The sequence below is a fragment of the Leucoraja erinacea genome, chromosome 1 (genome assembly GCF_028641065.1).
Source record: "Leucoraja erinacea ecotype New England chromosome 1, Leri_hhj_1, whole genome shotgun sequence".
Taxonomy (NCBI): domain Eukaryota; kingdom Metazoa; phylum Chordata; class Chondrichthyes; order Rajiformes; family Rajidae; genus Leucoraja; species Leucoraja erinaceus.
In genome coordinates, this window is record NC_073377.1 from 124,020,393 (window position 1) to 124,045,524 (window position 25,132).

General features: G+C 44.9%; 1 protein-coding gene across 1 annotated transcript in view; it reads right to left on the minus strand.

Annotated features, from left to right (window-relative positions):
• Nucleotides 1-382: 382 nt before the first annotated feature.
• LOC129695846 (limbin-like) overlaps nucleotides 383-25,132 on the minus strand; it is a 146,925-nt gene continuing 122,175 nt past the window's right edge. Inside the window, exons 17-20 of the mRNA XM_055633261.1 lie at nucleotides 25,112-25,126; nucleotides 8,523-8,710; nucleotides 5,205-5,297; nucleotides 383-1,001 (exon numbers count right to left, since the gene is read on the minus strand). Coding sequence (XP_055489236.1) covers nucleotides 734-1,001; nucleotides 5,205-5,297; nucleotides 8,523-8,710; nucleotides 25,112-25,126 — 564 coding nt within the window. The 3' untranslated portion in view covers nucleotides 383-733. The remainder of the gene's footprint in view (nucleotides 1,002-5,204; nucleotides 5,298-8,522; nucleotides 8,711-25,111; nucleotides 25,127-25,132) is intronic.

Consider the following 25,132-nt stretch of genomic DNA (forward strand, 5'->3'; position numbering starts at 1 on the left):
TTTATACTCAATCTAACTATTATTAATCTAGCGCTTAATAATAGATCTGAAAAATAAATGCAGTACTCCCAGGTGATATCCATTCAGATATTTTGGGGGAATTTAGAGCAGATTGAAGCAAGCAAACAAAACTATTTCCTTCACATGGATGTTTTGCTGAGCAACCACACTGCACAAATAACTTCTGAGTGAAAACATTATCTCATGCAAGCTAACATTGAATTCAGGAAAATACCCATCCGTTAAAATCATTGAACACTGAAAAAAACTCCCATCACAAAATGTCAAATTTCCCTAAAACAAAAGGGCAAGGAAACAAATATACATTTTTCTTTATATAGATAGTTCAAAACATGGTCATTAAGCAAATCAAACAAGCACGATCAGAACAAAAATAATGGTTTATTCCAATTAAAATTTGGTTTTAGTGAGCCCAGTAAAGAGGAAAATTAAGAAACATTATCACTGGATTTTTTAGAAAGAATAACACAACTAAATCTGGCCACAAACAGGGATTTAATGGCCATTGAGAGGTGTTTGAGAAAGAAGTGGGAGGAAAGTTCCCAAAAGTTGATCTAAATTGGCTATATCTATATTCCAAAAAAGATGAGGCAAATAGAACGACAATGCTGTTCAACCACTCACTTTAAACCTTGCATCAGTACCATAGAGGTTAAATGTTTATGATTCAAACTGAAGATTTCAAACTAATGAAAACCTTGAATTAGGTAATTTAATGTTCATCCCAGTTTCCGACAGCTGATCTTTTTAAATTGAGGAAGTTGCGTTTTTTCTTTTTTGGTGGAATGTACTTGGAGCATGTCTCGCCCTCCTTGTTCCGGAACACAAAGACTTTCTCTCCTGTATCTGCCAACTTCAGCATCTGTCCTGCTCCTTCATTAATTAGTTCAGGATGGTGGTCAGGAAGGAATTCAGAGGAACCGTGGCTTTGAGAAAAAGATACCTGTTTCAAGAGCTGTAGACGTTTCTTCTTCAATATACTACAAACAAAATTCAAGAAAGACAAAAATGAATACAACTTGCATATGAATTATCAATTAAATAGAAATTGTACATTAATTGTACACAATTGTACATCTGGCCAGAGACCAGGGTTTGATGCTGACTATGGGTGCTGTTTGTATGGAGTTTATATGTTCTCACAGTGACACCGTGGGTTTTCTCCAAGTGCTTCTGTTTGCTCCCACATTTCCAAGACAGGTTAATTGATTTTGATAAATTGTCCCTAGTGTGTAGGATAGAACTAGTGTATGGGTGATCATTGGTCAGTGTGGTATTGGTGATTCTGAGGGCTTGTTTACAGTCTATATCTCTAAACTAAGCTAAACTAAAGAGTGCCCAAGACTTTGTCCTATAGATAACAAACAGGAAAGACAAAAAGAGGAATCCGTATCAGAACTAGAGAGATGGGAGATGATGGAGTGGAGGATGAAAATCACAAACTTGTGAATTGTTGGTGGGAACAGTGGAGATCAGGATCTTAATCATTTAGGGCTTCGGTTCAGAGCCTGGTTGATAGGTTGGGGGACACGAGGGTTGCTTGTCAGGGTCGGTACATGGGGAAGTTGGTACGTTGTGGATGGAGAAAGTCGGTATGTGATATGCATTGTTAACTCTGGCCAAATGTTCCAAAAGAAACCAGGCTCTGGGAGCTACCATCTGACATAGAACATTTCATCAGATGTGCAATCGCTAATCATGCCAGGCAGTGGAGGAAAACAAACCAGGTCTGGTCACAACTACCTTTCACTCCAGGAAAAATCCATTTTCATTTTATGTGTGACACAGTGAAAATGAAATGAAATGAAATGAAATGAAATGAAATGAAAAAATGAAATGATTCAATTTATTGTCATTGTCAGTGTACAGTACAGAGACAACAAAATGCATTTTTAGCATCTCCCTTGAAAGGGAGACACAGGGCGTCGCGGTGTGCCCGCGCCTGCCGCCGTAAGCCGCCGTGGTGCAGCTGGTAGAGTTGCTGCTTTACAATGCCAGAGTTCGATCCTGACCTTTGGTGCTGTGTCTGTGAGGAGTGTGTACGTTCTCCCTGTCTTATGTTTCCTCCAGATGCTCCGGTTTCCCCCTACATTCCAAAGATGTGTGGGTTTGTAGGTTAAATCGACCTTTGGAAATTGCCCCTAGTGGGTAGGGATTGGATGAGAAAGTGGGATTACGTAGAACTTGTGTGAACAGGTGATCGATTTTTGGCATGTAGTAGGGCCTGTTTCCTTTCTATATCTTTAATCAAATATGCAGTGTTTAAATAAACAGTACCACATGATAAAAATGTCATGCTGTTATCTTTTACTGAACACTCAAAAATTAATGCAAACACACAATTGCTACCCAAGCTTGGGTCATTATGCAGAACATCACCCATTAATTCACCCAATCTTATTCAGCTGTACAAATCATGGGCACACTGGTAATGAAAAATACTATAGTTTCATATTTATTTGAGGATAACAGTGTAAGTCCACAGAGACTATCCATTTAATTTACCTCTATTTTGCGCCTTGATGTAGCATTTCTAAAATAGCAAAATGCCCGAAGGCAATTCACAGCAGCGTTATCAAACAAAATCTGGCATTGAGCATTTGGTCTTCGTATTATTTTGTGGGAGAAAATTCAGTACTTGATATAGGACAAGTAATCTTACAGTTTAGTCACAATGGTGAAGTTGAGTTGGATAGCATTGACATAAAGCTCAGGGGTCACTGTCAAAACTTGCAGCTTGGACATCATGAGAAAAGAGTGGGACTGAAAAATGATCCTTCGGTGACCCCAGGAAATGAAGTGATTCTCTGAACAAAAAAGAAAAGATTGGAACCAGGACGATAGTCTCATCTGAATGCACAACAATCGAGGAGGGTGGTGTGGTCAACTACGCCAAAGCTGCAGACAATAACAAAGCGGAAGGGCTGATTAAGGACTCATAATAACATGAGAGAAAAGGAATGTTCACTGAGTGCTATTCTTGTATTGTTTTGGGGGTCAAACAAGAAGTATTGATGAAATATTTGGGGGATAGTGAGTTATTCATGGACTTTGAAGAGCAATAAATTCAGATTCAGATTCAGATTCAATTTTAATTGTCATTGTCAGTGTACAGTACAGAGACAACGAAATGCATTTAGCATCTCCCTGGAAGAGCGACATAGCAAATGATTTGAATAAATAATAATAAGTGTCCGGGGGGGGGGTGGTGATTGGCAGTCACCGAGGTACGTTGTTGAGTAGAGTGACAGCCGCCTGGGAAGAAGCTGTTCCGCGACCTGCTGGTTCGGCAACGGAGAGACCTGTAGCGCCTCCCGGATGGTAGGAGGTTAAACAGTCCATGGTTGGGGTGAGAGCAGTCCTTGGCGATGCTGAGCGCCCTCTGCAGACAACGCTTGCTTTGGACAGACTCAATGGAGGGGAGCAAGGAACCGGTGATGCGTTGGGCAATTTTCACCACCCTCTGCAATGCCTTCCGGTCGGAGACAGAGCAGTTGCCATACCATACTGTGATGCAGTTGGTAAGGATGCTCTCGATGGTGCAGCCTGGTAAAGAAGCTTGGCATTTGCAATTGGCAATGTTTATTGGGTTCTTGAAAGGAAAGGCAGCAGTAAAAATGATGAAGAATGCGATGGTGCTTCAGGAGATAGATGATGACTACAGGATTAAAGTGTGATGTTCTCAATGGGTGATTCACCCAATTTCCTGCATACCTAGTTAACACTTCTACAGGCCTTTGATACAGAAAAATATCCCAAACCAAAATGTAGTGAGAACCAAATGGAACATCTGGCAAGTTTAGGAGGTGTGAAGGGCTGGGTAATACATCTATAGTTCACATCAGCACCCTTGAGTTATGAAGACAATGTTGGCATTGGATTCCTTTTACAGTATGTGATAATGTGTAGGAAGGAACTGCATATGCTGGTTTATACCAAAGACAGACACAACGTGCTGAAGTATCTCAGCGGGTAGGGCAGCAACACTGGAGAGAAAAGAAGGTTGATAGTTTGGGTCAGAACCCTTCTTCAGAATCAGTCTGAAGAACTCCAGTCAGAAGAAGATCCTTCTCCAGTCGGAAGAAGGCTTCTGATCAGAAATGTCACCCATCCTTTTTCTCCAGAGATGCTGCCTGACCCGCTGAGTTACCCCAGCACTTTATGCCCATCTTCAGTATGTGATAATGTGTTTGACCCTTGAGAACAAATGGGAAACACAAAAGTAATAAAATCATGTGCATAATGAGGAAGATGAGGATGATTGCACATTTTTGGTCTATTGTTACATGTCTTTGTTATTGCAATGATGATCCCTGAATGGCTTTCAAGTTAGCAAAGCATTAACCCGCAACAATGAGATTGTAGGATCTGTAGATATTTCTCACTCCCTGTTCTTCCACTTTCCAACCTTTCTAAAACACTAATCTGTCCTTCCTTCCCTCACTAATGGAAGGTTCATACCAGATGTTCATTACAATTAGTAAAGCGTAAAAAATCTTTCTGGCCATTCCTTGCTCATCCACAAAGTGTTGGGTCTAGAGGTGGCACCGTGGTGCAGCAGTAAAGCTGCTTCCGCACAATGCCAGAGACCCGGATTCAATCCAAACTACGGATGCTGCCTGTACAGAGTTTGGGCACTCTTTCTGTGACTGCATGGGTTTTCTCTGGTGGTTCGGTTTCCTCCCACATTCCAAAGATATGCTGCTTTATAGGTTAATTGGTTAATTGGCTTCTGTAAATTGCCCCTAACGTGTTAACGTTGTTGGATGCAAAAGTGAGATAACATTGAAATAGTGTACAGATGATCGATGGTCAGTGTGGACCTTGTGGGCCGAACGGCCTGTTTCCACACTGTATCTCGAAACCAAACTAAATGGTTTAGAGATTTATTGGTTTAGAGATAATTGACTCCTCCAATGTTTACAATACCAACAAACTGAAGGTGAACAAACCTTTCATTGTTTTAATGTTATAGCTATAATAAGTGTTGGTCTAGCAGTATATTTATTTTAAATCATAGCCTATTATACAGTTGACTTCTCCAATAAATATGCTTACTGTAGGTAATTCATATTGGAAAATAAATAAATGACAGTCATATTTCATTTCCAACTGCATTGATTTGTTTGAAAACATAAACACATAAGTTTAACAAATAGACATGGGCCATTAAGAGTTATTACCTTCCTTTCCTGCTACAGGGAATATTAACATTCCCCAGATTTTCACCAATGAGCTTGTTCCTCAGCTTTAGCTCCAATGACTTCCAAAGTTTCCTGTAGGTAGAAGCAGTAATATATTTGACGGATGAAACCGCAAAGAAATCTAAAATGTTCACTGTTGTTATCATTCTTTACACTTGAGAGTAAACTGTAAATTCCAGAATTTAAAAAAATTAACGTTAGAACATGAGGAATGATAGAACGAAGAACAGTGCAGCATGCCAAGTTAAACTGAATTCATTTGCCTGCACATGATTAATATCACTCTATTCCTTGCACTTCCATGCATCTAGCCTTTTAACTTTAGAAGAGCTCCCCCTCCCCTCACCCCACTTGCCATCAACAACACCACAGTCACATCTGTAGAGTCTTTTAAGTTCCTGGGAACCATCATCTCCAAGGACCTTAAGTGGGGGGCTACCATCGATTCCACAGTCAAAAGGCACAACAAAGGATGCACTTCCTGCGGCAGCTGAGGAAGCACAATCTGCCACTGGCAATGATGGTCCAATTCTACACAGCCATCGTAGAGTCTGTTCTCACCTTCTCCATCATGGTCTGGTTTGGCTCAGCCACCAAGCACGGCACCTGGAGGCTGCAGCGAATCGTCCGATCAGCAGGGAAGGTTATTGGCTGCAACCTTCCCTCCATTGTTGAACTGTACACTGCAAGGGCCAGGAAGCGAGCGGGCAAGATAATCTCTGATCCCTCTCAACCTGGCCAAAAACTCTTTGAATCACTTCCCTATGGAAGGCGACTCCGGATTGTCAAAGCTGCCACAGCTAGACATAAAAACAGTTTTTATCCACGAGTAGTTGCTCTACTCAACAGTCAAAAATCTGTAGCCTCCCTTTGATCTGGTATTTTGTTGGTTCACATCTCCATGAAACCCCCTCCCCCCCCTCACCTTATAGCCATTTCCTCTAGCGTTGGATATTTACATCCGAGGAAAAAAATTCTTACTATCCACCCTATCTACGCATCTCATAATTTTATACACGTCTATCAAGTCTCGCCTCAACCTCCGTCGTTCCAGAGAAAATAATCCAAGTTTATCCAACCTCTCCATTAGCTGAAACCCTTTACAGGCATAAAATCTATGGAAACATATTGGAAAATTGCACTTAAATAACAGTATGATATTAAAATGCGACAGGAGAATTTATAGATATGTTACTGGTGGAAATGGAAAATCTCCATACATCTCCATTCATTGTCTGCTGAAGCCTGTTCAAAAGGCTAATTTCCTTTTCATTTCCATCTGACCTGCCTTCTCCTCAGCTATTCACATGTTTTCCAATCATTGCAAATGCTCTTTCTATTTATTTTTTCTTTATTTTAAGTCAATTGAAGTTTATTTTTATGAATATTTTGTTTTGCATATAAGCAGATTATTTCATCGCCTGTATCTATCCTTCTTCCTCTGGTCATTTTATTATTAAACCCTGTTGATTGGTGAGCTTCAATGTATGTGATGGGCAAGCCCAATGAACAACTCTCAATGGTCCATTCTTAGAGGGAGCACCTGATTCCCAACAATACAGTTCCATGTTGAACAATAAAATATGATTCAAGATTTAAGATTCAAAATAGATTTAATTGTCACATGTGCCTGATGGCACAGTGAAATTAATTTCCATACAGCCATACAATAAAAATCAACAGGACACAACACACTATAGGGTTTGACATAAAACATCTCCACACAGCAGAATCAAAGTTCCCCACTATGTGTGAAAGGCACCAAAGTCAGTCTTCTTCCTCCACTATTCCCCGTGGTCAGGGCCTTCCCGTGACCTCCGCAGTTGCCGCTACGGGCGGCCCGATGTCCCCGCCGGGGTTTTGTAAGTCCGACGTCGGAGCTGCGGGACGTCCTCAGCGGTGTGGACACAGAGTTGGCCCCCTCCTACCGTAGTCTGCGGCTCCCAAAGTCCGCAGGCCGCGCCGGGTGGAGACTGCTGCTGGAGATCCTATGCATGGCGCCCTAGGACTCCACGATGTTGTTCAACACCGCCCGCATTGGAAGCTCTCCGCACCAGAGCTCCACGATGTTGGAGCAGCGGCCCAATGCTCCGGAGCTCCAACGGCGACCCAGGTAGGTATCGCCCGCTCCACGGTGAATCCAGCGCTGCGCCGCCGCTGTAGCAGCCCTGGTCTGGTTCCCGGTCCCCGGCAGGAAAGGCCGCTCCGATCCAGCTGGTAGGCCGCGAGGTGGGGGGCGAGGACGCGACTCGGAGAAATAGTCGCGTCCCCGCCAGGAAGAGACTGGGAAACGGTTTCCCCCTTACCCTGCCCCCCTCCCCCACATAGAAAAGTAAAAGTTTCCCCCAACACAAAACTTTGGACTAACTAAAAATAATAAAAAAGACAGAAATAACAGACAGGCTGTAGGCAGAGGCTGCTGCCAGTGCAGCGCCCCTAGTGCTGGTGAATATTAGGAAAAGTATGTGAATGTAAAAGAAAAAACAAGTAAAGTGAAGAAGTAATCCATTTCCCCAACTAATTCCTTTGAATCCAGAGTACAAATTCATATAGCTATTTCAGTTATATTTCAATGGGCCAAACAATAATATATTATGAGACCCACATAATCTCAGTGCAACAGTCAGTAATTTTGGAGGACATGATATCAGTTATCAGCCTTCTTTCAAATTTGTTGCAAGAAAAGATCAGATCAGATCATGGGTTTGTAAAAAAAAAACAAATATTTGTAAATTAATAACTAAACTTTAAATAGTTGTTTAGATATTAAAGTCAGAATTTACTGTAACTGTTACAGATTGGGATCTTGCAAAACAACCATGAAGATGAAGGGCTTGCCAGTCATTTAGCTGTTTTCAGAAGCTCACTGGTTGTTAGGTTGACAGCTCAAGATGGTGAGATCAAAGATGACAAGCTGCATTGCTCAAGTCTAGCAGCATCTGAATTTCTATTAATGAATTCCTGAGATAATATGATCGTGTCACGATGAAGGATAAGCTGTAATGTTGATCTCAAATCCCAGGCATTAAGCTGAGTGCTTTCATATCTACCTCCTCGGGAAGGGGGAAATAAATTACTTTAAACCAACTGATGTGCTGTGTAAATCAACGTTAAAAAACATATTTTTTCAGCTAAGGAACTCATGTTATTGCACCAATAACTCATGTTATTGCACCTTGCAAATATTTAATATTTGATGAAATATGCATCAAATTGAATCCATAATTTGATGGATTAAAAAAATATTTTTTTTGATGGAAAGGTTGGTTTCTAACAGTAGTAATCAACAGGCCTTACCTCTTTCTCTCCTTATCCACGGTGTCCTTGTTCATCCCATTGCTGACATTTTGTTTGGGATAAATCCTGTGTACAAATGGATTTAATTCTTCCTGGATGATATTGGGAAGAAGCAGTTTGAGCAGAGCTTGAAGTATGTGCACTGGCATGTCCAGTTGCTGTATAAGATAAGCAGCCAGTTTCAACTCCTGCAAAAAAAGACACATGGCTGGAACAAACATGTCGGTTGCTCAGTTCACCACAAACAGAAATTCATTGATCCCTGTCCAATATAAAAAAGCCCAAGTATATCCCACTAGATTTGTAAAATAAGTACAGAGCTGTACAAAATATCACGCTGCTGTGGAAATCTGTAGACATTTAAAAATGTGGATGTAATTATACATTATTTTGTAAAAAGCATGTTTACTATAAAAAACATTGATAACAACAGACTGGAATCTCACATTGATATTCCAATCACAAACACAACTTCAAATCAATGAAATTTGAACCTGCAAGAAATTGCAATGAATTGTGGCCGCAGGCCAGACCATCACGCAAACCAACCTCCCTTCAATTGACTCCATTTACACCTCACTCTTGTCTCGGCAAGCTGATCAGCTGCTCCTGGAGGTACCGAGGTCTAAGCGGAAGCTCAGAGGGGATAGAGCCTTCTCTGTTGCTGCTCCGGCACTCTGGAACACCCTGCCGTTGCACATCAGACAGGCCCCCTCAATGTCCATCTTCAAAACCAGTATTAAAACACATTTATATTCCTTGGCTTTTGACTGCTTGAGACTTTGCTCCTGTTTTTAGTGCTTTTAATGTTTTTAATTTTATTGTTTTTACTCTTTCGTTTAATGTTTTTATTGTTATGTAATAATTTATTGTCCATGATTAGTCATGTACAGCACTTTGTTGCAACTGTGGTTGTTTTTAAAGTGCTCTATAAATAAAGTTATTATTATTAACTAATATAATCAGGGATGAGTGGCACCCCAGCCACACCCTCTTCTCCCCTCTCCAATCTAAGGACAAATATTGTTTCTTACTCAAGCAAAATTGGGCTGAACTTACAATTATTAAATCAATGACCAATATATAACGTTGTGGTGTACTGCAGGCCCATACCACACCACCAAGAAAATCAATTGGAGGAACGATTGATTAACAAATGATCACAGGCATAGATAAAGTAGATAGTTAGAGGAAAAATGCCAAAGACTAGAAGGCATAGCTTTAGAGTGAGAAATACAAAGTTTACAGAAGATGGGCGGGGAACATTTTTGTATTTACACAGAGGGGGTGGGTGCTTGGGATGCATTGCCAGGGTGGTGGTGGAGCCAGATATGATAGTGGCACTTAAGAAACTTTTGGATAGGCATTTGCACATGACGTTGGATGAAAGAAAATTATGCCCACATTAAAAACAAGAGGGTGACCAGGGAGAAGGTAGGACTGCTCAAGGATAAAGGAGGGAACTTACGCTTGGAGTTAGGTGATATAGTTGAGGCACTAAATGAGTACTTTGCATCTGTTTTCACCTTAGTGAAGGACACGGAAGACAGTGAGATCAGTGTGGAGAATACTTAGGGGGCGCCGTCCTGTGTGGTATGGCTGCCCAGCCTGCAGCTGTTAGTTTCTCACTCTTTTTTAAATTTTTAGCCAGTTTTAGTGTTTTGTTTTTGGAGCTATAGTCTTTTTTATGTGGGGGGGGGGGGGGGGGGGGGGGGGGGGGAAGTGTGAAAAATAATTTTCAGGGTCCCCACCTGGTCGGAGAGGCAGCTTTTCTCCGGGCTGCATTTTCGAACCGTTCTCGCGGCCTACCAGCGGGCCTGGAGCGGCGTTTCCTGAGGGGACCGCCCAGTACCTCGGCTTTGGCGGCGGCACAGCGCTGGAGCGCTATTGCGGAGCGGGCGATGCCTTGCCCGGGTCGCCGCGCTGGAGCTCCGGTGAGCTGAGACTGCCGAGCTGTGGGTCTGTGGAGCGGCCAGCTGCGGGCGGCAGCGCTGACTTTAACAACGGGAGTCTAGGATCTCTCGATGAGATCGCCAGTGGTGGAGCTCCATCCGGCGCGGCCCTGTTGGCTTCGGAGGCCGCGGTCTCCAGTACGGAATCGGCCGTTCCAGTGTGCCCAAGCCGCCGAGAAGACTCTCCCGACGCCGGAGCACCATCACCCGGCAAGAACGGCCTGGAAAATCGGGCCTCCGTAAAGGCAACTGTGGAGGCCTCAATAGGCCCGACTATGGGTGAACTGGGGATGGGGACTGGACACTGTGCCTTCCCTCATAATGGGAACCATTGTGGGGGGATGTTTTTATGTTTAAATTTCTTTATTATTGTTATGTCTGTATTCTTTCCTTATGTGCTGCATGGCAAGAAGCATTTCACTACATATAGGTGTATGACCAATAAAATAACCTTTGAACCTTTAATGTGCAAGGGCAGTTTGAGGATTACGAAGAAAATGGTCAAACTCTTGAAGAGCATTAAGGTAGATAATTCCCCAGTGTCTGATGGGATCTATCCCAGGTTTATTGAGGGCAAGAGTGGAGATTGTGGGGGCCTTGGCAAATATCTTTGGCATCTTGACCAGCCACAGGTGAGGTCCTGAATAGGAATAGGATTTACACCCGTTTGGGTGTGAGTTAATTAGAGACCCGTTTGAGAATGAGTTAATCAGAGGCTATCAACATGGTTTTGTACAGGGCAGTTCATGTCTTACTAACTGGATCAAGCTTTTTGTTGAGGTGACAGGGATGATCAATAAGGGTAGGGCAGTGGATGTTGGACATATGGATTTCAGTAAGCATTTGATAAAGTCCCTCATGCTATACCGATCAAGAAGATGAAATGCATAGGATTAACAGTTACTTGGTCATATGGATTCAGAACTGGTTTACTGAGAGAAGACAAAGGGTTGTGGTTAAGACTTATATTAAGACAGGGGGTCTGAGACCAGTGGAGTTCCGCAGAGATCTGTGCTGGGACCTCTATTATTTGTGATGGATATAAATGACTTAAATGTGGATGGGGTGATTAGCAACTTTGCAGTTGGCACCCAGATTGCTGGGAACGTAGACTGCGAGACAATAAACAATAGACCATAGATAATAGGTGCAGGAGAAGGCTATTCGGCCATTCGAGCCAGCACCGCCATTCACTGTGATCATGGCTGATCATCCACAATTAGTACCCCGTTCCTGCCTTCTCCCCATATCCCTTCATTCCTCTATCTTTAAGAGCTCTATCTACACTCCCTTGAAAACTTCCAGAGAATTGGACTCCACTGCCTTCTGAGGCAGAGAATTCCACAGATTCACAACTCTCTGGGTAACAAAGTTTTTCCTCATCTCCATTCTGAATGGCCTACCTCTTATTCGTAATCTGTGGGCCCTGGTTCTGGACTCTCCCAACATCGGGAACATGTTTCCTGCCTCTAGTGTGTCCAAACTCTTAATAATCTTATATGTTTCAATAAAATTCCCTCTCATCCTTCTAAATTCCAGAGTGTACAAGCCCAGCTGCTCCATTCTATCAACAAATGACAGTCCCGCCATCTCGGGAATTAACCTCGTGAACCTACGCTGCACTCCCTCAATAGCAAGAATGTCCTTCCTCAAATTCGGAGAACAAAACTGCACACAATACTTCAGGCGTGGTCTCACTTGGGCTCTCTAAGTGAGACTGTGGTCTCACCCTCAGTCAAAATAGCAGCAGAATAGTCTACTTCCTCAAATTGACGTTGAGAACGAAAAACTGTCACTTAGGGGGAAATATACTCCAGGTGTGGTCTCACAGAGGGATCTTGGGGTCACAGGGCTCTCTGTTAACAAAAGACTGTGGTCAGAACCTTAAGGCAGTCGGAAAATCTTCTTTGACGTGGCTCAACATACAGACAGGAATATAGATCAGCTACACAGAAATAGGAGGCAATCTTAAAAATTGATTAAAAACTGTAAAAAGTTGAAAATAAAATATACATGTAAAGTGACAAGTTGTGAGGGTTAATTTGTCCATTGTTCATTTCTTATTTAAGCTGTTTATGGCAATGGGTATGAATGAGTTTTTGTGGATGTTTTTCTTGGATAGGGGGACTTTATATTGGCGGCCTGATGGCAGAAGTTGGAAAAGACTTGTGCAGGGGTGGGTGGGATCCTGTGTAATGAGATTGGCTTTCCTTTTAACTGCCTGGATGTGGAGTACTGATAATTGATTTTGAGTTTTGCCAGTTATTTTGCTTGCCTGATTGATGATCCGGGAAAGCTTTGATTTGTCTTTGACAGAGGTGAGGGTGAACCAGGATGTGATGTTAAAAGTGAGTACAGATTCTATAAGTGATTTATAGACAGCTGTTAAAATGTCCTGTCTGACATCAAAACTCCTGAGTTTCCTCAGCAGGAACAGGCGTTGCTGTGCCTTCTTGTACACATGGTATGCTGGCCTTCATTGATCAGGGCATTGAGTATAAGAGTCAGAAAGTGATAACGCATCTTTGGTTGGGCATCATTTAGAGTGCTGCATGCAATTCTGATCGCCCTATTGCAGGAAGGATACAGGGAGAGGTTGGACAGGCTTGGATTGTTTTCTCTGCAACGCCAGAGGTTGTGGGGAGGCCTAATAGAAGAATATTAAACGGTGAGAGTCAAAGATAAGGTAGATACTGAACCTATTTCCCAAGATGGAATTATCAAATACTGGAGGGCATAGCTTCAAGGTGAAAGGGGCAAAGTTCAAGGGAGATGTGCGGGGTATGTTGTTTTACACAATGGGTTGGGAGTACCTGGAACGTGCTGCCAGGGGGAGGCAGATATGAGAGTGGCATTTTAGAGACTTTTGGATAAGCACATGGAAATGCACTGAATGAAGGGATATGGATTATGTGTAAGCAGATGAGGGTCGGCATCATGTTTGGCACAGACATTGTGGGCTGGTTGGCCTGTTCCTGTCCTGTACTATTCCATGTTCTGATAATGCCATGCTTCCTATTTACTCACATGGTCAGTTGATTCTTTGTGGCACATTTAGGCATGGAAATAAATTGCTCAGTTTCTTCCTGTAAATAAATCTGTTCAAAAACCAGGCCAAGTCTCAGAATGGTCATTTGAGGAGCCTTATTTGCATTGTTTAAACTTGACAGCTGCTGCAGGGGGAAGCTGGCTTGAAACCTATGCTGTGAGGACTGGGGCTAGTCACCTCTGCACAGAACCTGGACTCCTGTCCAAGTTCTGCAAAGAAGAAAAATGGTTCCAAAATTAACTTGGACTGGGTCCAAATTATAATTGGTCCACTGTCAGTTTCAGCACTTTGTTTCCCTGAATTCTATAATAGTACAGGGGCTTTGTAAAGGATAATCTATTTTGTCAATTACAGCCACACACATGAACTAATTCGCCACTAGCTGGGAAGCTTTGTCGCTGCTTGCAATACTGTGTTTACTCAAGGCTATTCTTAATCTGAATCAACCTAGCAAAAGCACAGTGTGCCATGCTGTGCTGTACTATTCCATGATACTCGGAAACCAAGCATTATGCTGGACCTACACCCTTAAACAACAAAGAGCTTTAATAACAGCTGAAGTTAAAGGCCTCGACCTCTTCCCTGGTACATGCCCAAATTCTGTCAATTTATGTTAAAATGGAATCAACTGCTTGGAAATGTGTTTGATTCCTGCACCATGAGAAAGTCAATGCCTATGCCTGCTTTGTCTAAGCCGACGGAAATATAAACAGTCTTCCCCCATTGAGCATGCAGCTTGGATGATCTTCTCAAGCAGAAAACTGCGAGCTCTCACAAAGATTACGAGTTGCAACCAACATAATCAGGGTCCATTCCACCCTGGCCAATTTTTCTTCTGCATTCTCTACTAGACATTTCACTTTTCATTCCAACTATCCACTCCTCATTAGATTTTGTTCTGTTTATGTCCACATTTTTCATTAAATCCTTCTCCCCCCCCCCCCAACTCACTCATTTTGTCGCCTCCTGCTGGCCAGCGACCATAACGGCTGCTGGCGCCCGCATCTCGCCTCAAAGACGCCATTTAAAACCAGCAGCACTGCTCATTCTTGAGCCGCTGGAGTTGGAGGACCACGTCTCCCGTGGGGGCTACGTGTAGGGAACGGCTGTGTTGGGGGAGCGGACCCAACGGGTCTGCCCTTGGTCTAGTATTTACTAAATCTCTGTTCTTGACCGCTTTTGGCCTTCTGTGCTGCGATTTCTGAGAGAACGCCGCCACCTACGGCCGTCATTTTTGGCCACCTCGCTCAGAGCCCCCCTCCGCCGCATGTGTACCGAGGATTTTTCCCGTCGATTAAAAATGATAGAGATATTAATGATTTTACAAAATTCCCCATTCTCTCTGCTGCCCCTGCTGGAGAGAGGGGGAGGGACTATAAAACCAGGAAGTGGTGTGCCCCAATCAGTCTCTACAACATGGAGGTCTGAGCTCTGAATGACTGAACAAATGTCTACACAGCTGTAAGTACCCTTAATTTGGTTTGAAAATGAAAATATGGTTATGGTTAGTTTGAAGGAAAAAAGCACTGCCTACAAATGGTTGTTTGGGGGGTTTGGGTTGAGTAAAAAGGCTTTCCTTCTCTCTCTCTCTCTCCCTGTCTCTCTCCCCCTCTCTTCTCTCTCTCTCTCTCTCCCATCCTCTCTCCCCCCCCTCCTCTCTTCTCTCTCTCCCCTCTCTCGCTCTCCTCTCCCCCCGTCTCTACTCTCCCCCCACCCATTCCCCTCTCCCCCCTCCTCTCCCCCCCTCCTCTCCCCCCCTCTCTCTCCCCCCCCCCTCTCCTCTCCCCCCTCACCTCTCTCCCCCTCTCTCCTCTGCCCTCTCCTTTCCCCCTCTCCTCTCCCCCCGCCTCTCCTCTCCCCCACCCAGTCTCCTCTCCCCCCCCCCCTCTCTCCTCTCTCCCTCCCCCCCTCCCTCTCTCCCCCCTCTCCTCCTCTCTCCCTCCCCCCTCCTCTCCCTCTCCTCCCCCTCTCTCTCCTCCTCCCTCTCTCTTCCCCCCTCCTTTCTCCCCCCTCTCCTCTCTCCCCCCCTCTCCTCTACCCCCCCTCCTCTCCCCCCTCCTCTCCTCTACCCTCCCCCCCCTTCCTACCCCCCTCCTCTTCCCCCCCTCTCCTCCTGCGTTGGAGGAGCGGACCCAACGGGTCTGCCCTTGGTCTAGTATTTACTAAATCTCTGTTCTTGACCGCTTTTGGCCTTCTGTGCTGCGATTTCCGAGAGAACGCCGCCACCTACGGCCATCATTTTTGGCCACCTCGCTCAGAGCCCCCCTCCGCCGCATGTGTACCGAGGATTTTTCCCGTCGATCAAAAATTATAGAGATATTAATGATTTTACAAAATTCACCATTCTCTCTGCTGCCCCTGCTGGAGGGAGGGGGAGGGACTATAAAACCAGGAAGTGGTGTGCCTCAATCAGTCTCTGCAAGTGGTGTGCATCAATCAGTCTCTGCAAGTGGTGTGCCTCAATCAGAGCTCTGAATAACACTGAACAAATATCTCCACAGCTGTGAGTACCCATAATGTGGTTTGAAAATGAAAATATGGTTAGAGGGAACAAAGCTCTACCTGCAAATGGTTGTTTGGGTTGAAGTAAAAAGGCACCCTCTCTCTCTCTCTCCCCTCCTCTCTCTCCCTCCCTCACTCTCCCTTCTCCCTCCCTCCCTATCCCTCTCTCTTCCCCTCTCTCCTCTCTCTCTCCCCCCCCTGTCTCTCTCCCTTTCTCCCCCCCCTCTCTCCCCATCATCCCCCCCCCCTCTCCTCCCCCCCCCCCCCCTCCTCTCCCCCCCCTCCTCTCTCCCCCCCCTCCTCTCTCCCCCCCCTCCTCTCTCCCTCTTCACCCCCTCCCTCTCCTCTCCCCCGGTCTCCCTCTCCCCCGGTCTCCTCTTCCCCCTCTCTCCTCTCCCCCCTCTCTCCTCTCCCCCCTCTCTCCTCTCTCTCCCCCCTCCTCTCTCCTCCCCGCCTTTTCCCTCTCCCTCCCCTCTACTCGCCTTCATCCCTCCCCCCCACCGTCGCTCCCCTAAACACCCCTCCCCTTCCACACACCCCTACCCCTTCACTCCCACCCTCCCTCCCCCCCCCCCTGCTCCCCCCTCCCCCTCTCCCCCTCCCCCTCTCCTCCTCTCCCCCTCTCTCAGCACACCCCCTCTCTCCTCCCCCTCTCTCCTCTCCCCCTCTCTCTCCCTCCCTCCCTCTCTCCTCTCTCCTCTCTCTCCCCTCTCCTCCCCCCATCCCCTCCCCCACCTCCCTCCCTTCCGTCAACCCCCTCCCCTCCACACACCCCCTACCCTCTTCCCTCCACCCTCCCTCCCCCCCACCTCTCCCCCTCGCCCCCCCTCTCTCTCTCCCTCCTCACTCCTCTCTCTCTCTCCCCTCTCCCCTCCCCCCCCCCCCCACCTTTCCCCCCTCACCACCCTCCCTCTTCTCCTCCTTCCCCCTCCTCTCCTCTCTCTCCCCCCTCCTCTCTCCCCCCCCTCTTCTCTCCCCCCCTCACTCCCCCTCCTCTCCCCCCTCCCTCTCCCTCCCTCCCCCCTCTCTCCTCTCCCCCCTCTTTTCCTCTCTCCCCCCCCCCCCTCTCTTTCTCCGTCTCCACCCCTCTTTTTCTCTCTCTCTCCCCTCTCCTCTCCCCCTCCATCCCCTCCCCCACCGTCCCTCCCCTAAACCCCCCTCCCCACCCACACACCCCTACCCCCTTCCCTCCACCCTCCCTCCCCCTCCCTGCTCTCCACCTCTCCCCCTCTCCTCACCTCACCCCCTCTCTCTCTCTCCCCCTCTCTCCTCCCCCTCCATCCCCACATCCCCTCCATCCCATCCCCACCTTCCCTCCCTCCCTTCCCTAAACCCCCTCCCCGCCCCGCCAACCCCCTACCCACTTCCCTCCACCCTCCCTCCCCCTTCCTGCTCCCCACCTCTCCCCCTCAACTCCCTCAGCACCCACCTGTCTCCCCCTCACTCCCACCCTCTCTCTCTCCTCCCCTCCCCCTCACACACCCTCCCTCTTCTCCTCCTCTCCACCCTCCTCCGGCTCCCTCTCTTGCCCCTTTCTGTGTCTCTCTCTGTCTCTGCCCCCTCTCTCTCTTTCCTCACTCTCTACCCCCCCCGCCCCCCCCCCTCTCTAGATGTGACTGCGAGTTGGGGGGCTATGCGTCAGTAGATAGGGTGGTTATGGGGTAAAAGGAGCAAATTAATAATATTAATATAATATCAAGGGGGGTAATTGGCGTGAGTGCGGGGGGGGGGGTGGGGGGGATAGTTAGTGTGTGTGACGCTGCATGCCGCCTCCCCCCCCACAACCGCACGTTGGGGGAACAGACCCAACGGGTCTGCACTTGGTCTAGTATCTTATATAACTGCAAGATGACTTCCCAACTACAATACTACTTGTGAGAATTAGTTTATTTTATTTTACAGAGGCCTGCATGTCTTTGGAATGTGGGAGGAAACTGGAGCATCCAGAGAAAGCACACGCGGTTGCAGGGGGATCGTGCAAACTCTGTACTGACAGCACTCGTCGTCAGGATCAAACTCGGGTCTCTGGCGCTGTAAGGCAGCAACTCTACCGATGCTCCACTGTTCCACCCTAGGATCATAACTTTCCTGTGGAATCAAGGATTTTATTCTGATGGTTTTTATTGGTTATGTTCTCCATGTGTTGCTTTTCTAACCATAATCCATTCTACAATCTTATTTTTCCTCTATAAAAGTATTTTTTAGGCAGAATCAGGGGAACCTCTGCTGCTCTCCTTCGAGTCTCCTTTAGTATTTACTTATTAAAACTTTTTCACTTTACCATCATAAGCCTTACCGTGAAACATAATCATCCCAAGGTCAAAGTGATAAAATGTTTCTGATTTGTTCTGATTGCTTCAGACACTCATCAACAGATACATTAGCAAAGAAAAAGCTCTGAGAAATCCTTCAGCAGTTCCATGCAAAGATCTAATATATAATGTCCAGGATCATGCTTTCTTGTTCTTGTTACAATCTTGTTACAATCAATCCCAGTTAAATGGAATTCACACGCATTGTCCTCTTTTATTTTTACATACGCTGCAAAGTTGAATGTATTCCATATTTTTTAAAGAAGGTTGCACAAGATATTAGAACCAATTCTGGAATATCTAACGCATTATTTGTAAAATTAATAAATATGTACATTTAAGTATCAGAATTTGTTTATTATTGGTTGGAAATATGATGGTCATTTTGACTTTGAAAGGAAATTGAATGATTAGATTATTTGTTGCATTTCTCTAATTCCCATTGTCTGTTTAATACCTTCACCCAAGTCAAACTTACCCCATGACCGTTTTTTATCACACTAATCCTAGGTTTGTTACAAAACTTCCCTTCAGCGGCGCTGCAGTTCTGTCACTGGCCGTGTGCGCGACTTTGGCGCCTTTGAGAGGGGGGCGGGTTTAAAATGCCGTTTTTCTCCAGCCTGTTCAAATCGATCTTTGTCAGGCTGTTTAGTTGCTGAAGAAAATTCGCTCTGACTGTCGTTATATCAAGTTTATTAAAATTAGCGCTGGATAATTTAATAGCAGGAGTTAAATTAAAATCGTCTTCTAAAGCCGTCAACGTCGACCACGGGATGGATATCACGTATGGGACAAAGCAAGGTTTGCCGTTTATTTTTACATATAAACGTGCTTCTTAGGATGCCTTTAATCAAAATTTCACATTGCGAAAATGTGATTATGTAAATATACGAACCGGCAGTATTTTTTCTGCCAATATGGGGTTCAAATTCACTGCAAACGCAACATTCCAAACGATCGCGTTCCACAAAATCTCACTCGCAAGATGATTTAAATGGCCATTAATTTACGGGAAATAAACACTAAATTCCTTCCATTTGGCCTATAAATTCATGATGATGAGATTTTAAAATCATGTTATATTGTGAATTCTTGTGTGAATGTTATTGGACACTTAGGCTATTTAAAAATGTTAACTTTTTCTTAAGAAATGGATAGATGTTTAGATCTAGTAATTGAATTTTGTAATTAGCTATAATTAGATAACTAATTATATGCTTTAATTTCAATTCATCCAAGTAAGATTGTTTCATATTTGTTTCAGAATGCTTCAATCTATAACATCTATAATGTATTTCAGTTCTCTTAATTTTTAAGAAAGTTATGGGCTTTTGACTGACCTTGATCACAGCTTTTGAGTTAAATCAATGGAAAAGCAATAGGGAACAAGATGCTAATTTCCGAGTATGAAAATGGCCATAACTTTTTTAATACTGAAGATATGAAAGTGGTGTCAAATTTTACTTCGGAGTCACATGAGTGATTCCGTGAAGAAGAACCCCGCCAGTCTGCATGAGCATCATTACGTCTGACGCATTGCGCAACGACTGGCTGGCAAGCGCATGGCTCCTCCACCGGTAAGTTTAAAACCCCTCAGGTAAGTGTTTGAAACTTAGTCGGAGGTCGCTTTCTTGGTTCAGTAATTCTTGTTACAGGAGCAAGTTCGAGTCGCTGGAGAAAGCGTCTAGGGTGAAGTCAAGGCGAGCCGCCGGGAGAGCAGCTATGGAAGACCGCAGGAGTGCGGGTAGCGGGCGACCGTCTATCTCACCTGCAGAGTCGTTGGCGGTACGGCCAGTGACTTCAGACATGGTGCCTCCTGAGAGCACCGTGGCTGCACCATTGGGGCGGAAAGCCACACAGAAGTCTGCAAGACCCGTGGACTCGGATGAGTCGGGTCAGGAGGGTTCCCCTCCTACAGTGGACAGCGTCTTTGGATGTTTGTCCAGGATGGAGCTCCTGATGGAGAGGATGCTCCAGCATGATACTCTCCAACAGGAGGCGTTGTATCAGCGCGGGTCTCCTCGGGGACCTGCGCCAGCGGCACCTGTGTCAAGGTTGGTTAATGTCTCCGTCTCGGAGGAGAGCATTCAGGGTCAGTTTTATTCTGACTCTGAGTCCGTAGGTATAGCCATGGAGCATACCTCAAGGCCTGAAGGGGAGCCAGAGGTACCAGTAATGGTATCAAGATTTGCAATCCCGAACGAAACAGGGGAACCGCTGGGTGAAGAATTGGCCACAAGTATAAATTACCTGGCCTCACACCAGCTTCAAGAGCACACAATGGAGGAAACGTCCAAAATGTATGAGACTCCTGCTAACTGTGCCTTGCTCAAAGTGCCGACCATTAACCACGCCATATGGGGCCACATGGGCGTAGGTTTCAGAGCTCAAGAAGTGAGGCTGCAGAAGATACTGAAGCTGCTCGCCTCGGGCATCACAGCGTTCGCCAGGTCAGTGCATGAAGGGCCCCTGTCTGAGGTACAGCAGGATGCCTTGGCCCTAATGTGCAATGCACATTTTGAAATAAATTACCTGAGAAAGCGTGCCATTCGACCTACTATCAATCCAAAGTTTGCGGCACTGTGTAAACCCAGCAATATTCAGCCACCAAATCTGCTGAAAAGAGTTAAGGAGCTCGACGACGAGGCACGAACGGTTGGACTCGTCAAAGCCCCAGGGATTTGCAACTTCACTTCCACGGCAGCACCCCTACAAATAGTTCACTGAAACTGGCTCAGGCCAAGGACCAAGCCGGCCATTCACAAATATGCGCGGTTGGCGCACTCCAACAGTGGCACGGGCGAACATGTGCTTACCCCCCAAAACTCGGGGACAGAAATATCCACCGGTAACCATGGAGGTAGGTGGGTCTGGTTCTGCTTGAAACATATTATGTGTGGATCGGTTAAAAGTTGTGAGAGATTGCACTTCTTTTTGAATGAATGGTATTGGATAACATCAGATTTGTTTATACTGCGCAGTATACAAGGGTTCCGAATTGAATTCCTTCCCAATTTGCGTCCACCCACACAACATACACCGTCGGACATTGGTTTTATCACAACAAGAAAATTTGGATGTACAAGCTGAAATTGAAAAGTTATACCAAAAAGGGGTAATTGAGAAGTCCTTTTACCAATCTCACCAATTTGTGTCTAATATTTTTCCTAGGCGAAAGAATATAATAATAATAATAATAATAATAATAATAATAATAATAATAATAATCTTATTTATATAGCACATTTTTAGTCAACTTGCATTGACCCCAAAGTGCTTCACATAATTACATTACATTTACACACAGGCAAAGGTGGGTGAAGTGTCTTGCCCCAAGGACACAACGACAGTATGCACTCCAAGCAGGATTCGAACCGGCTACCTTCCGGTCGCCAGCCGAACACTTAGCCCATTGCGCCATCTGTCGAAAGAAGGATAGGGGAATGTCGAATCATTCTGGACTTGACGAGCCTTAACCCCTTTGTGCAGTATAAACATTTCAAAATGGAAACTTTTGTTACTGCCAAACAACTGATTTCCAGAGGATGCTATATGGCATATATAGATCTTAAAGATGCATATTATTCAGTACCCATTCATAGCAATCATCAGAAATATTTGAAGTATAGCTGGATGAGTCAATGATGGCAATTTAAAGCATTGCCTAATGGGTTAACCTCGGCCCCTAGATTATTTACAAAACTGTTAAAACTAGTGTTGGGGCTTCTCCGGGTTCAGGGTCATATTGTAATGGCTTATTTGGATGATATCTTAATCATAGGGAAGATTCGGGAAGCAGCTGCATTATCTGTTTCAGCTGCTAAACTCATGTTTGAGAGATTGGGGTTTTCTCATTCATCCAGTTAAATCCAAATTGATTCCAATTAGAGTTATTGATTATTTGGGATTCACTATTAACTCAACTCGCATGTCGGTGACTCTGCCCAGGGGCAAGAGATTAGAACTAATTGAAGGCTGTAATGAGCTCGTGCTTGAGCAACAACCTTCAATTCGACATGTGGCTGGCATACTTAGCAAATTAGTGGCTGCTTTTCCAGCTGCACAATTTGGACTTTTGCGTTACCAAAATTTACAGCGTGCAAAGGAGCAGGCACTCAAAACACATGCAGGTCACTTTGATAGGCCCATGCAGTTACCAGTTGAAGCCATTGCTGAATTATAATGGTGGATAGCAAACATTTGGCATTGCTCCAGTAAAATTCTGATTGAAAGACCTTCAGTTGTCTTACAGACTGATGTTAGTGCTCTAGGATGGGGTGCTACTGATACCATATCTAGCTGCGGAGGCAGATGGAATATGCATGAGGCATTTATTTTCCAATCACATGGTATTAATTATTTAGAACTGTTGGGAGCATTTTATGGCCTTAAGGCTTATTGTACTGGTATGCATCACGTGCATGTTCAGCTTCAGATTGACAACACTACGGCAGTGGCATATATCAATCACATGGGTGGAATCAAGTCAGTATCTTGTGATAAATTGGCTAACATCATTTGGCACTGGTGTATTACAAGAAACATTTGGGTTTCAGCTATCTACTTACCAGGTAGATTCAACATGGTGGCGGACACCAGGTCACGGAAATTCAATGACAACACAGAATGGATGTTGAATCATGAAGTGTTTAATTATATTGATCGCTCGGTATGGTGTACCAGATATCGATTTGTTTGCATCCAGACTAAATCATCAGTTACCGAAGTATGTTTCATGGGAACCAGACCCTGGGGCAGTGGCGGTAGATGCATTCTCGCGACAATGGGGTGGAATGTTATTATATGCATTTCCCCCATTTTGCCTCATCAGTCGGTGCTTGCTCAAGATCAAGCAGGAATCCGCCTCAGGTGTTTTGGTAGTGTCTAACTGGCCTACACAGCCATGGTTCCCACTCATTTAGGGAATAATAACACAGCCTTTTATGACTGTCCCTAAACACAGTAAGCTACTGGTGCACCCAGTGACTGGGGAGAAACATCCATTGCGTGACCGTATTGATCTATTAATTTGCAGATTCTGAGGAGGCCATACCTGGGGCTCGGACTATCCGATCGTACTGTGGATGTGATCACTGCGGCCTGGAGGGATAGTACCAAAAAACAGTACATCTCTCATGTCAAGAAATGGGAGGTGTTCTGCTTACGGGGGAATATATCATACCACACGACACGCATCTCAGACGTTTTGGAATTTCTTTCAACCCTATATTTTGATGAGGGGTTAAGTTATAATGCCATCAATAGTGCCAGGAGTGTTTTGTTATCGTACTTATGGCAGGGATTGGAACAACATTCTATTGGATCTCATCCTTTAATAACCCGGTTTCATGAAGGGTATTTTTAACCCCCCCCCCCCCCCCCCCCCCCCCCCCCCCCCCCCCCCCCCCCCCAGGCCCAGGTACTCAGAAATCTGGGATGTGAGTGTGGTTCTCACGCTGCTTCGCCAGTGGACTCCAGCCACATCCCTGTCTTTACCCAAAATCACTCTCAAGGTGGTCATGCTCATGGCGCTAATTTCAGCGCAAAGGGTCCAGGCTTTGCAGAAGCTGCGATTGGACAGGATGGTGTCGTCTGTAAATAATATAACGTTTTACATTAATGATTTACTTAAGCAGAGCAGACCAGGGGTGTCAGGGTTCAAGCTTATTTTTACGGCATACCCCACTGCCTTGAGGTTTTGTGTAGTTAAGCACTTACAACAATATGCCAAAGTCACCAAAAGCCTTAGAGGCTCCGAGCAAGCATTATATATCAGTCACAAACAGCCGCATAAGAAAGTGTCGGCACAGACCATTTCAAGATGGCTGAAACAGGTTCTGGTGTGTGCGGGAGTAGATACTGACAATTTTAAATCTCACTCCACCAGGGCGGCATCAACGTCAGCAGTGAGGGCACTGGACGTCCCTCTCGACCATATCCTCACGGCCGCAGGATGGTCAAATGAACTGACTTTTCAAAGATTCCATAATAAACCTCTTGCCACACCGGGGGTTTTTGCCCATTCCATTTTGGGTTCTGTTTTGTAGCTTTCCCCTTGGAGAGAGGGGTTGCTATTGTTTTCCTTTTGTTAATTAAAGCATCAACATGTTTTAATCTATGCCATGTTTAAATGCATTGTTTATTACTCACTCATCCTGGGTCACTGATGCAGTGTGTGACGCCTGGATTCGCATCTATGGCATGAAATCACAGAGCTTCGAAATCTTCACGGAATCACACGTGACTCTGAAGTAAAATAGTAAGATTAAAGGAGAACTTACCAGTTTGAAGTTTGATATTTATTTTATGAGTTACGATGAGCGATTACGTGCCCACCACACCCAGCCCTCATATCATTAAGGTCATCTGGCAGTTCTAGTTCTCTAAGCTTACTATGTTACTTCAATTACTGTTATCTGCAATTTCACACCACTGCTTTGAAGATTGACGCGCATGTGGACTGGTGGGGTTCTTCTTCACTTAATCGCTCATCGTAACTCCTCATAAAATAAAAATCAAACTTCAAACTGATAAGTCCTCATTTAATCTTACTATTAAACTTATTTTTATGCTTTATCTGATGGGATAAATTGCAGACTTGATTTTTTAAATCTTATAATTTTGTAACATTGCTACTAACCCTGTAATGATAACATCAATCTTTTTTCATGTCTACGTAAATATTTTAGCAGAAAAGAATCACCAGCAAAAATCATTCACATAAATAAGCACTATTGCCAGCATTTCCTCTGAGGCTTTGATGCAGAACATTACCTGATCTTGGAGATTCAACAG